Source organism: Cynocephalus volans, chromosome 6, assembly GCF_027409185.1.
Source record: "Cynocephalus volans isolate mCynVol1 chromosome 6, mCynVol1.pri, whole genome shotgun sequence".
Taxonomy (NCBI): Eukaryota; Metazoa; Chordata; class Mammalia; order Dermoptera; family Cynocephalidae; genus Cynocephalus; species Cynocephalus volans.
The window spans coordinates 70,262,254-70,273,611 of record NC_084465.1 but is presented as its reverse complement, the minus strand read 5'-3'; the positions used below and the strand labels follow the sequence as shown (position 1 = coordinate 70,273,611).

The following is an 11,358-nucleotide window of genomic DNA, read 5'->3' as shown; positions in this document are numbered from 1 at the left end:
GACTGTGAAGAGGAATGGAGCCCAATAGCATGCCAGAAAAATTTAGAGAACATTTTCCCTAAACTGTGATATTTAGAGCCAGGTTGGATTTTAATGACCTTAGTAAAAAAAGTCACAAAGAAATGAACCATTATTAGCACCTGCTACCCCATTCATTCCAACTTCTCTGAGAGGTGTTCCTCAAAAGCCAATCCTTCGGTGGACAAGTGCTTTTTCTTAAATGTCACTCCAGTATTCTAGAGAGGGCAGAGTGGTTTAGTTGCTACCTTTTTGCTTTCTGTTCTTCTACCTATTTCTATTCTAATCTGTTCCATTCTTCTTATGCTAGGAAACATTACCAGGAAATTTTAATTATTGGATACTTCCTCCTCCCCCAGTTTTATGCCTAATTGATAGGCTTCAAGAGTAGTTCTATTAAAAGTATTATCAGCATAGCAAAGATAATCTCCTCTTTGGCTCATCTATTTTTTTCAATGATAAAAAATTCTTCTGATCCTCTTCAGGTTCTTGCTATGCAGGTTAACTGCCAGCAACCTAGCACAGCTACTCTATAACATGACCCTGAAAGTGTCTGAAACTCTTAGAGGGCAAGTGTGAAAAAGATGTAAAACAGTACACTCCTGAAGCAGCGACAGGCTCAAATAACAAAGAAATAAATGGAAAAGTGTAGGGAAAGAGGATCCAACAGCATATTCTGGATGTTCCTGTGTATAAATACAACTTCTTTTGCTTGTATCTGTTATATGCTTATTAGGTTTGTTGATTTCAACATTGGCTTTTCTTCTAGGAAAAGATTTAATGCAATTTCTGTATATATTCTGTGGCTAGCTGAAGTCCAGAGTTTTATAAGTATCTTTCCCCTTTATAGCTCCAAGGATTCCTGAAACTTGTAAGAAAAATTCCAGACATTTCCCTAACCCCATTTTATAAACTAACAGTAGTGCGTGCAGACACATAGTAGGTTGCTTGCAAAGCAAGGTATGTTGAAAATTTGTCACAGCAACTAAAGTGTTCCTTGATTTCCTAAGTAACCAACTGAAATGCATACATCAATTGAAAGTCAGGGGGAAACAGTGAAACTGCACACAAATTATTGGAAACATGAAGTTACATATTCAAAATTATGAACCAGGATGCAGCAATAAATTATATGAATGTGTACATTTATTATACTTTGCTACATGCACCATCCAAGAGCCTATGTTGAGACAGTGAAATAAAACAAAACTGAAGACTTACTGAGGAGAAGTAAAATTTTGCTTAACTGGCCATGAGCTATATAAGTTGAGTATTACTAAGATTCTGGCTGCAAGTAATGTATCTTTTCCACACACAATTTTAAACAGTGACTCCATTGCTCTGTCAGCTACACTTCACTTGGAAAGCTATTGACTTTTCCTTTCTGTTGCCTTAATTTTCTTCTGCAGGAGCACAGAGGGATGCAAGTCCAGGTGGGCACTGTGCCTGTGACTGATTATGCTGTGTAGCACAGCAGGGAAACCTCTTATCTCAGGCTGGGGTTGCCTGTTTAAGAATATTTTTCTTTTTGAAAGGTATAAGGTAGTAAACACAGTTTTAGAAAAAGGTTTTGCATTTTCTTGCTATTTGTTTTAATCTATTAAAATGATATAATTAAGACAGACCGGGAAAATGCCTATAAAATAATACTATCTGCCATTGTGCATATGTTGTCGGCCAAGTTTCGGGCTCACAATGTTTGAATGATCTGAATGGATTTGACTTTAGAAGTGATTTTCTACATCTTCACATACAGTGTTGTCAGATCATAAAATACAATGGCTTAGGATCAATGAACTTTAAAATTCTAAATTGATCTTGGAATTAGGATGTTATTAAAGATGACTTAAGCCTCACTCTTGCTATTTCCTTGCCAGAGCTGGATCATTGCTCTGAATTCCTGTCTGCTGAATTCTTTTTAACTCCACAAAGGATAATTTTTTAAATTGGAATATTTATATATCTTTAAGGAGACTAAAGGTTTTGTAAATAGTATCACAGCCAAACCTTCCTTTCAAAAAGATAAAATCTGAGTTTAGGATGAAGAATATACTTCAATTTCAGTTTGCAAAGACATATAATAATATAATCCTATTTACTTTCTATTTAGATGAACTTGAAGTGTTTTCAGCTGTGGTATATTAAATTCATCTCATAGAGAATAGATTTGAGTGGATACTTAAGGCCTTTTCTTAGCTAGTTATGTTTAAGTTAAATGAATAAACACATTTTAATGTCTTAATTATAAAAACAAAATGTGTAGAAGTCTATGATCTGCACTATCATTTGGAAATAAACTGAAAAATCCTATTAGGTTGGAATTAAGTGGAAGATAGTTTTCCCTTCTGGGGATTTTTAATTTATTCAGAATATTTATATAATTGCCTACTAGTGAATCCTTTGAGATTACTTTGTTGGAGATGCTCTTTAACACCAAACACATTTTTCTTGAGGGCAAAGGGGTATTACAATTAATTTCAGCATGGGAGGAATCTTTCTTTCGATTTATCCTTTCCATCTCTTCCTCCCACCCCTTTCCCCTCTTCTCCCTCCCTGGGTGAGCTCCTTCTCAATTCATATGAGCTTATAAGCATTTTGGCGAAGGCCTAGTTAGTTCAGCTTCAAAAGGGCATGAGAAGAACTTTGAACTTATTTGGGAAATTAAACAGTTTTGTTAGCTCAGAAGATGAACCACAAATAAATATCAGAGTGCCTGGCCCTCTACTGGGAGACAAAGGCCATTCACCTGGGTTGCCAAAACCAATGACCAACAATTTGTGATATTTTTGAAAGCCTTCATGACTTTTGCAATCATCACTCCTGTCTTTTCATCTCACCCTAATTCATGGAAATGTCTTTTCTATAGAAACATCAAATTGAATATTTTCAGAAATGTCACCTTACACTACTAAATGGTCTTAGTGCCCTAGCTCAAAGATAAATGAAGCTCCATTGTAAATAAAATTATTACTCAGATCTACTGCCACAAAATGTATGACTTAATTAACTTTGTTTTTGTTTGAGATTTCTGGGATGAAAAGTGCTCTGGGTGGATGGCGATCAATAAAGACATAACAACAAAGAATTGTTCTGAGAGCATTTTTTGGCTGGACAGATAAAGAAAAGTAATGAATAAAGCATTGCAAATAAAAAAGTAAAATAAACATCAGCCCAAGAACAGGACTTTTAAAGGACAGGTATTCACCAATAGAAATTCTAAAGTCAAAAGGCGTTTGTATCAAGTGTGCATACACGAAGCTACTTCACAAAGTTCAGGGAAAGATTGATATTATGTTTTAATTCTATTTTTCCACGAATTTTTGAAGTACCTTTGTATCATGCTAGTATCATATTATGGGATTCTTTAGTTTCCTGAATTATGGGCGTCTGATTGGTGGGTACAATGCTTTAAATAAATGAAAGTTTCCATATTAAAAAGATCTTAAGTTCATAAATTAAATATTTTCAAGTGTGTTGAATTGTTTGAACTTCAAGGCCCACAAAAAAGGATGTTCTAGTTTGTCTACGAGTAAATAGATATCCAGTTGAGCCAGAAGAAGAAATGCTGCTATTAAAATTATTTCACGACTACCCCGGCCTACCACCCCTCTCCATGGCAGTTTCCCTGCAAACTCATGGTGGCACCATCTTTCCAGTTCATCGCAGTAAGTTATCAGAAGACCCCGAGGGCTTAATCGAGCTAGAGGAGGGCCTGCTTCTTCAGAATTGTCTAGGAAACGAGGGTCATCCTCGATGTCTTACAGTCACCCCAGGTGGCGATATTGAACAGAGCACTTAACACCCCAGAATCGCCGGAGGGGGCAGGTGGCGACACGCTCAGACCCAGGAAAAGTTGATCTGGTGGGTGGGGAGAAGAAGTGTATGAATGTGGAAGGAGTAAAGGAAAGAAAGGAAAGGGCATGGAAGTGGAGAGAAAGTTCTACGTGAAGTAAAGAGAAAGAAAGTCACCTGGTAGTGCGCTCGGTGGTCCTCCTGGGAACTGAGGACGACCCAGCATTGTCTGGCCAGTGGCTCTGAGCTTGGGAAGTTTGCCATTTGCGCACTGTTCCTCGAGGACACTGGGTGGCGCTCGTGCTAAAGACTTGCACTGCTCAGGGTCTCTTCCCCACCCCCGCTCGTCCCCTGCCCCCCGGCCGATTTCGGCTACTAAAAGATGAAATTACTCACATTCTTCCTACGTGTCTCAATGCGGAGCAGGCTGCTGCACGAGTTTGATGCCATGGGGCTATTTCTCCACTGCTGGGTCTGTCGGTGGGTTTTGAGAGGCAACAGCGTCCCACCCTCTGGCCTTAGGACAAAGCTCGAGGCCTTGGTGTCAGAACCACCCCACAGTACCAGCAAGCTTTTGCTCCGAGAGCCCGGATACCCTGTGCATGTGAGCCGCGAGCGTGGGTCCGAAGCCGCAGTCACGCCCGCAGCCGAGCCGGCTGTACACAGAGCCGCAATGACTATACTGTGAGATGAAATGGGGCTGTACTGTCAACAGACTCCGACTACATTTAACCTAACGCTCCCTCTCGCTCCCGGCTGCCTTTAAGGAAGGGGGGTGGGGGGAACAATCTAGAAAAGATGCAGAAGGAAGTCAACTTTCTTCAGTTGAAGCTCTGGACCTTCAGAGACACACCTACATTCGGTCTCATCCAGGAGCAGACTGCACGAGGGACTCTAGTCTGCATGCGGGCCAGAGTTATAACGCTTCTGGAATTGAATCAAAAAAGTGAAATTCTTCCCTCCAGCCTTACTCCTTTTTGTCTTTTATAAAATGTGGGAGAGAACGTCTTTTTGACCGGGGCGGGGTGGGGTGGGGTGTGAAATTTAACAAGGTCTAAACTAACTTAACATTGTAACGTTGTGCTCAACCTGATCCCAAACTTCTAAATTTTGCCAAAATTCTGCAGCTTCCCAATCTCGTCCTGGTTGCAACCTGCCTTCTCAGCAAGGTGTAACGACATTGCTAGGAATACCCTATTTAGCATAACGGTGTTGACCATATTTCCCTTCACGTTGTAACTCTTAAATCTCTGTTAAACAAAAACTGTCGGGGGGACCAGTGGAAAGGACTCCTGGCTCTCGGCGGCAATTGCCTTTGCCGGGAGGCGCTTTGAATTGTACCTGGCATTGATCTGGGGAAGCGAGTCGTGTAATTAAGAGTCAGGATGAGTGTAAGGTGACTGGATGGGCTCCGAGAACTTCTCCAGAGCAGGGCCCAGGACCGCAGCCTGATGGGATCGGCAGTGTTTCCTCGCCCGGCAGCTCTTTCTTTGCAGCCTGAATTCTGACGGGGAGCAGCCGTGCCGAAATCAAAATCACCGGGTCGGGGCTGTTGGGCAGTGCCGGTTCTATTTGCTAGGAAGACTATCTCAGAAGAGAAGTCCAGGGCGGCGCAGGCCGCAAGCACGCGACCCCAGCCTGGGGATTAGAAAGGGGGCGCTGCTGGACGCCAGCTTCCCAGTATCCTCCCGCGCTGAAGTTCCCTCAAAGGAAGTGCGACAATAGCTGTGGTTTTCTGACGCCCGGACGGCAGAGGCAGGGAGTTTTTTGCACGTGCGGCTGCTGCGCTTTGGAAGCCTGGAGCGGGGCTGGCATCCTGCTCGAATTCCAGACAGCCCAGCGGGCCCAAGTAGCTCCACAGCCAAAGTAAGGCTAAACTAACACTAGACACAACTAATGCAGACACTTCCTTCTTCGGTTGGGGGAGGAGGAAAGAGGGGAGGAGATCGTCCCACCCTGGCTATCTGGTATAGCTCCCAGGGTCCCGTTCTTGGACCCTATAGAGGAAGATGCAGGGAGAGCCTAGATCCGCGTCCAGCTCCTGGAGTTGCCTATTTGAAGGCAGTGGAAACGGGGAGAGGGAGAGATTTATGTTAAATTTCTAACCTCCCAGCAGGCTCACGAGTAGGGAAGGAGTAGCACGTCGTGAAAAGCAAACTTTGGGCCACGTGTACCAAGTGTATAATTCTTGAGTCCTTTCTCCCTTTGCATACGAGCTAAGATGTCTTCGTGGCAGGAAATAAAGGGGAGAGGGTACAGGAACGCAGTCTTGGGGAATGGAGGGGCGGAGCCTCGGGTGCCACGTCCACAGAGCTAGCAGGAGGAGGGGGAGATCGTGGGCATCATCCAACTTCCCAAAACGGCTTTGATCCCCGTCCACTTCCCCATCTTCTTGGCCCCGGAGGTATTACAGGTCACACATGGATCCATTCACCTTTTGCGGGAGTCTGGTCACTGAGACCCTCTATTTCAATGTCTTCCAAACAGACGACAATATTGAACAGAAGTGGGGTTGCCCGGCTCTTCTTGGAAGCCAGCAATAAGGATTTAAGCGTCATGAAGTTATTTGTGCTTAAGACAGCGGTATTTAAAAGTCGTTGTAAGGACTTGGGGTTGCAGGAGTTCTCTCTGTCATCAACGACTGAATGGCTTGAGCATCCGTATCCAGCCCCTGTCTGAGAGCTACCTCGTGTAAAGGAAGTGATTACTACACATTTGTCACTTTCCCCAAATCACAAATTTTCAACACGTGTAAGTTGCAACTTGCTTTCTAACACCCCACTAAAATAAATAAATAAATAAATAAAAATACTGTTTTCGGTTCTTTTCTTCTACATACTCCGCCCCCCCCCCCCCCGACTTTCCATTTCAATATCAGTGTTCAATTCCACATTCGCCCTTGGTGCAATCCACGGGGGCGAGAAGGAAGGGAGCAAGGAAAGACGGTCACCGACCTCATCCCCAAAACATGTGCATTTTTCAGGCTGCTGATGGGAACACATTGCCTCCAGACATCACAGAGCCGGGTGTTGGAGTTTCTGCGTTGTCTTTGGTATTCACTAAAAACAGATTGACTGAGAACCCCCTCCCCCAACAAGCAACAACACACATACACACGCGCGCGCGCGCGCACACACATACAAACACACTCCCCCCTCCCCTCCATTTTCTCTCTCTCTTTTTTTTTAAGCAATGCTTTGTTGTGCTAAAACTAGTTGGACGAGTTAGGGTGTTGCTGCTGCTCCTGAGGCCCTGGCCAATGGAACCCGATCCACCCCGCTGTGCGTAAGCGCGCAATTAAGGATTTAACCAAGGCTGTGCTGAGCCTCAGCCAGCAGTCAGCCTGCCGGAGACAGAGCCTCCACGACTCCCAGCCTCCTCCTCGCCGCTGCCGCCGCCTCCTCCTTCTCTCCTCCTCCTCTTCCTCCTCCTCCCTCGCTCCACAGCCATGTCTGCTTAGACCGGAGCAGCCCGACAGCCAACTCAGGCAGCAGCCGCCGCCACAGCAGCAAAGACATCGCCGCCACCGCCCGTGAGCGATGACAGGAGTGTTTGACAGAAGGGTCCCCAGCATCCGATCCGGCGATTTCCAAGCTCCGTTCCAGACGTCCGCAGCCATGCACCATCCGTCTCAGGAATCGCCAACTTTGCCCGAGTCGTCAGCCACCGATTCCGACTACTACAGTCCCACGGGGGGAGCCCCGCACGGCTACTGCTCTCCTACCTCTGCTTCCTACGGCAAAGCGCTTAACCCCTACCAGTATCAGTACCACGGCGTGAACGGCTCCGCCGGGAGCTACCCCGCCAAAGCTTACGCCGACTACAGCTATGCCAGTCCCTACCACCAGTACAGTGGCGCCTACAACCGCGTCCCGAGCGCCACCAGCCAGCCAGGTACGGGGCGGGGTGGGAGGTACATATAGAGGGTACCAGGACTCCGGGGGTATGAGGTGGGTGGTAGATGGGGAGCCACGCCGTCTGCTGCAATGGGGGCTCACTTGCCAAAAGGGAGTGGGCGCCCAGACTCTGCAACCAAGAGATGTTCTTGGACCAACATTTTCGAGATTCTAAGTGGAAGAACCATATAGACGTTCGGACCAGAGTCTCTCTCCTCTGGCACTTTCCGGGGCTCCTCTGCCGCTGGATTCACAGCTTGCCTGGCCAGGAAGCCAGCTATGCTGGAAAGGGGGTAGGAGTGGAGAGAAGGGAGAATCAAGCAGCCACAGTGCCATTTGCGTAATAAAGGGGAGGTTAGTTTGGGGAAGTGTGCTGTGTTGGTGTATGCGGTAGTAGAGGGCTGCCTCAAAGTCTCAGTCGGAATTAGCCTGGGAGCCACCACCACCCAGTGTGGTGCGGATGCCCGGAGTGCGCAGGGTGGGTGCGGGGGGTCAGGGAGCTGTAGCCCGCTGAGAGCTTTGCGGTTTATCCAGGGCATTTCCCAAAACAAAGAGCCATTTAAAGGTGGAGCAGGGTTGCTGAGGGGTCATGTTGTTGGAGGGCACTCCATAGGTGCCTAAAATTTTTCTTCTTCCTCCTCCTCACCACCTTCTTTTCCTCCACCTTGAAACTTACTTGGAGAATTTAAGAGGGTTAGTAAGCTTGGGCGGTAAGAGAGAGGCACGAGGTCTCCGTGGAGAGGTTTTACTGGTCGGGTTTGATCTCTTCCCACAAGCATATTAATAAACCTGCTAATATTAGCATCCTTTACTCTGGCAGAATTGAGACCACAACCCTCATCCTCCACCCTTCCTATCCCAGGAGCTCGACACACACACAAACACAATTTCTCTCTGTCTGAGAGAGGGAGAGAGAAAGATTCTTTGCCCGTCTACAACTCATGACAGTGAGAAAGAAATTCGTCCTGACCTGTCGCCCCTTTGCTACGAAAACACCCCACCACCGGTTCCTTTTCAAAGTGAAACTCTTACTGAAATTAAAAAGTGATTCCAGGGGTGGGGCGTCTTCTTTCTTTCACCTTCTCTGTATTCCGTGCATAAGTGGAAGATTTTTTTTCCCTTTGGGCCAAGAACATATTAAGTCTATTTGTAAAAGAAACCAGACACATCTGTGCCCTCACAGATCTGCAGCGAGATTGTGGGGGCTGCATAATCGGCCCTCTGTCTGCGGCGGCCCCGACCGCTTGCTGTTGACGTGCAGGAGCACAGTTTGCTTGTGGGTCTATGAACTTTGGAGACCTCGGTTAGCGTCTTCCCTGCCCATACGTCTGGCCTCTGCGGGCGCCCGAACAGACGCCTACAGAAGCGGGGTCACGGCCCGGGGCCTCCCCTCTTGAAACCCAGGAAAGGGTTGGCTATCCTCGCCCCGGAAACGCGGGGAAGCACAGAGTGGCCGTAAAAACAAGTCGGGGAGAAGTAGGAACCTCAGCAAGTGCTGAATCCTGGACGCCAAGAAGGAAGCCGTGCTGTGCGAAGCGCGGTGCACAAACCTACCTGAATGAAGAGTAGGAATTAATCAGAGACTACCCGGCTTTTCCGTGAGCTGGGGGAGGGGACTATTTCTCTGGGCCTTGAAAAACAAAGGTGGTGATATAGGGAAAGAGAGTGAAGTCTGCATGGTAAGAAACTCAAGGACAATATCTGAGGTCCTTCTGCAAAAGGGCCATTGTCTGGCGACAAGCTCTAACCCCGTCTGTTTTGATTATTTAGAGAAAGAAGTGGCCGAACCCGAGGTGAGGATGGTCAACGGCAAACCAAAGAAAGTTCGTAAACCCAGGACTATTTATTCCAGCTTTCAGCTGGCCGCGTTACAGAGAAGGTTTCAGAAGACCCAGTACCTCGCCCTGCCGGAACGAGCCGAGCTGGCCGCCTCGCTGGGACTGACACAAACACAGGTAAATCCGCCCGCGGCCTGGCACCAGCCCCGCCTAGGCTGCAACCTGGCCGGGCCGCGCGGTTCGGTCCCCACGGGCTGGAGCCGATTCGGTAGTACCCGAGAGAAAATCGCAAATAGAAGGACACTGGCCCCCGCGCCCTTCCCTCCGCGAGTCAGGCCGGTGTCGCCGCCGTGTGACGCTGGGGACGGGTTTCGTCGTTTGTCCTGAGATGCCCCCTGCATCGGTCCTCCCGGGACCGGGGGCCAATTTCCCAGGATGGAAAGAAGTGGAGGCTAATGTCTAGACCTAGAAAAGGTCTCGCAGCTTTGAGAAATCGTCGCGTTGGCGGCCTCGCGTTAGTCTCAGGCCATCCACGGGCTGAGAACGTCCCCTCCGACCGAGAAACTGAAGGGTGGTGCCCTGCTGCCGAGGCAGCTTTGGGCCGCAGCAGCCTGAGGGTCGCGAGGTGGGGGCGCTGTTGTATGGGGAAAGCTTCCTCGATTGTCCCATTCCTCTCACTCCCACTCCAACCCGGCCGGGGCCTAGAAACATACAGAATGTTCGAGTCGCCGCCCAGAGCTGCAGGCAGATCCTGGCCTCCCAGAGCTGAGGAGGGAATGAAGGGAGTCGGCGGGAGGCTGGGAAGTCGCTCCTTTCCCTCGACCCCCGCGCTCGCGGAGCCGCTCCCACGCCCTTTCCCCGCCCGGCTCCGGCCGCAGTTCAGACCTTGGCGGCGCCGCGTCCGTGCGCCCTGCGCAGGCCTACACGTGCGCGCACGCCGCCGCGGACACTCGGCACGCGCGCGCCGCGCCCGCGCCCCTTCTCCCCGCCCAAAAAAGACAAAAGCCCTGGGGTCGTGCCCTTGCTGCGGCCGATGCGCGCGGGGCCGGCCCAAACGCCCTCTGGGGCCCGGGCTCCTCGCTTTGCCTCAGGCCCTGCCCCTTGGCGATAGGCAGAGAGCTGGGAGGAGACGCCAGGGCCAGGCAGAGTAGGGCCCGAGGAGGCCTCCAGTCACCGCTCCCGGGAGGGCGCGGACGACCTCTGAGTGTCCGGGTAACGTGTGTTTTTGTTCCCCCACCCAGGTGAAAATCTGGTTTCAGAACAAAAGGTCCAAGATCAAGAAGATCATGAAAAACGGGGAGATGCCTCCGGAGCACAGCCCCAGCTCCAGCGACCCTATGGCGTGTAACTCGCCGCAGTCTCCAGCTGTGTGGGAGCCCCAGGGCTCGTCCCGCTCGCTCAGCCACCATCCTCATGCCCACCCTCCGACCTCCAACCAGTCCCCCGCGTCCAACTACCTGGAGAACTCGGCTTCCTGGTACCCAAGTGCAGCCAGCTCCATCAATTCCCACCTGCCGCCGCCCGGCTCCTTACAGCACCCGCTGGCACTGGCCTCCGGGACACTCTATTAGATGGACTGCTCTCTCTTGCTCTCTTTTTTGGGACTACTGTGTTTTGCTGTTTTAGAAAATCATAAAGAAAGGAATTCATGTGGGGAAGTTTGGAAAACGGAAACAGAAAAAGATTCATGTGTAAAGCTTTTTTTTTTTTTTTTTGCATGTAAGTTATTGCATTTCAAAGGACCCCTCCCCCCTTTTTTACAGAGGAACTTTTGCGCAACTGTGGACACTATCAATGGTGCCTTGAAATTTATGACCTCAACTTTTCAAAAGACTTTTTTTCAATGTTATTTTAATCATGTAAATAAGTGTAGA

The 11,358-nt window shown here is 48.6% G+C and overlaps 1 protein-coding gene across 1 annotated transcript; it reads left to right on the top strand.

Moving 5' to 3' along the window:
* Nucleotides 1–7,349: 7,349 nt before the first annotated feature.
* On the top strand, nucleotides 7,350–11,055 carry DLX5 (distal-less homeobox 5). The gene is made up of 3 exons (XM_063101344.1): nucleotides 7,350–7,704; nucleotides 9,477–9,661; nucleotides 10,726–11,055. The coding sequence occupies exons 1-3, from the start codon at nucleotides 7,350–7,352 to the stop codon at nucleotides 11,053–11,055; spliced, it is 870 nt and encodes a 289-aa protein (XP_062957414.1).
* The last annotated feature ends 303 nt before the right edge of the window (nucleotides 11,056–11,358 follow it).

Bases quoted from the DNA above. Each gene is read 5' to 3' on its own strand.
- DLX5 (XM_063101344.1), top strand. From the start codon at position 7,350: ATGACAGGAGTGTTTGACAGAAGGGTCCCCAGCATCCGATCCGGCGAT. The intron at 7,705-9,476 runs GTACGGGGCGGG...TTGATTATTTAG, and splicing joins GAGCGCCACCAGCCAGCCAG to AGAAAGAAGTGGCCGAACCC. The intron at 9,662-10,725 runs GTAAATCCGCCC...TCCCCCACCCAG, and splicing joins TGGGACTGACACAAACACAG to GTGAAAATCTGGTTTCAGAA.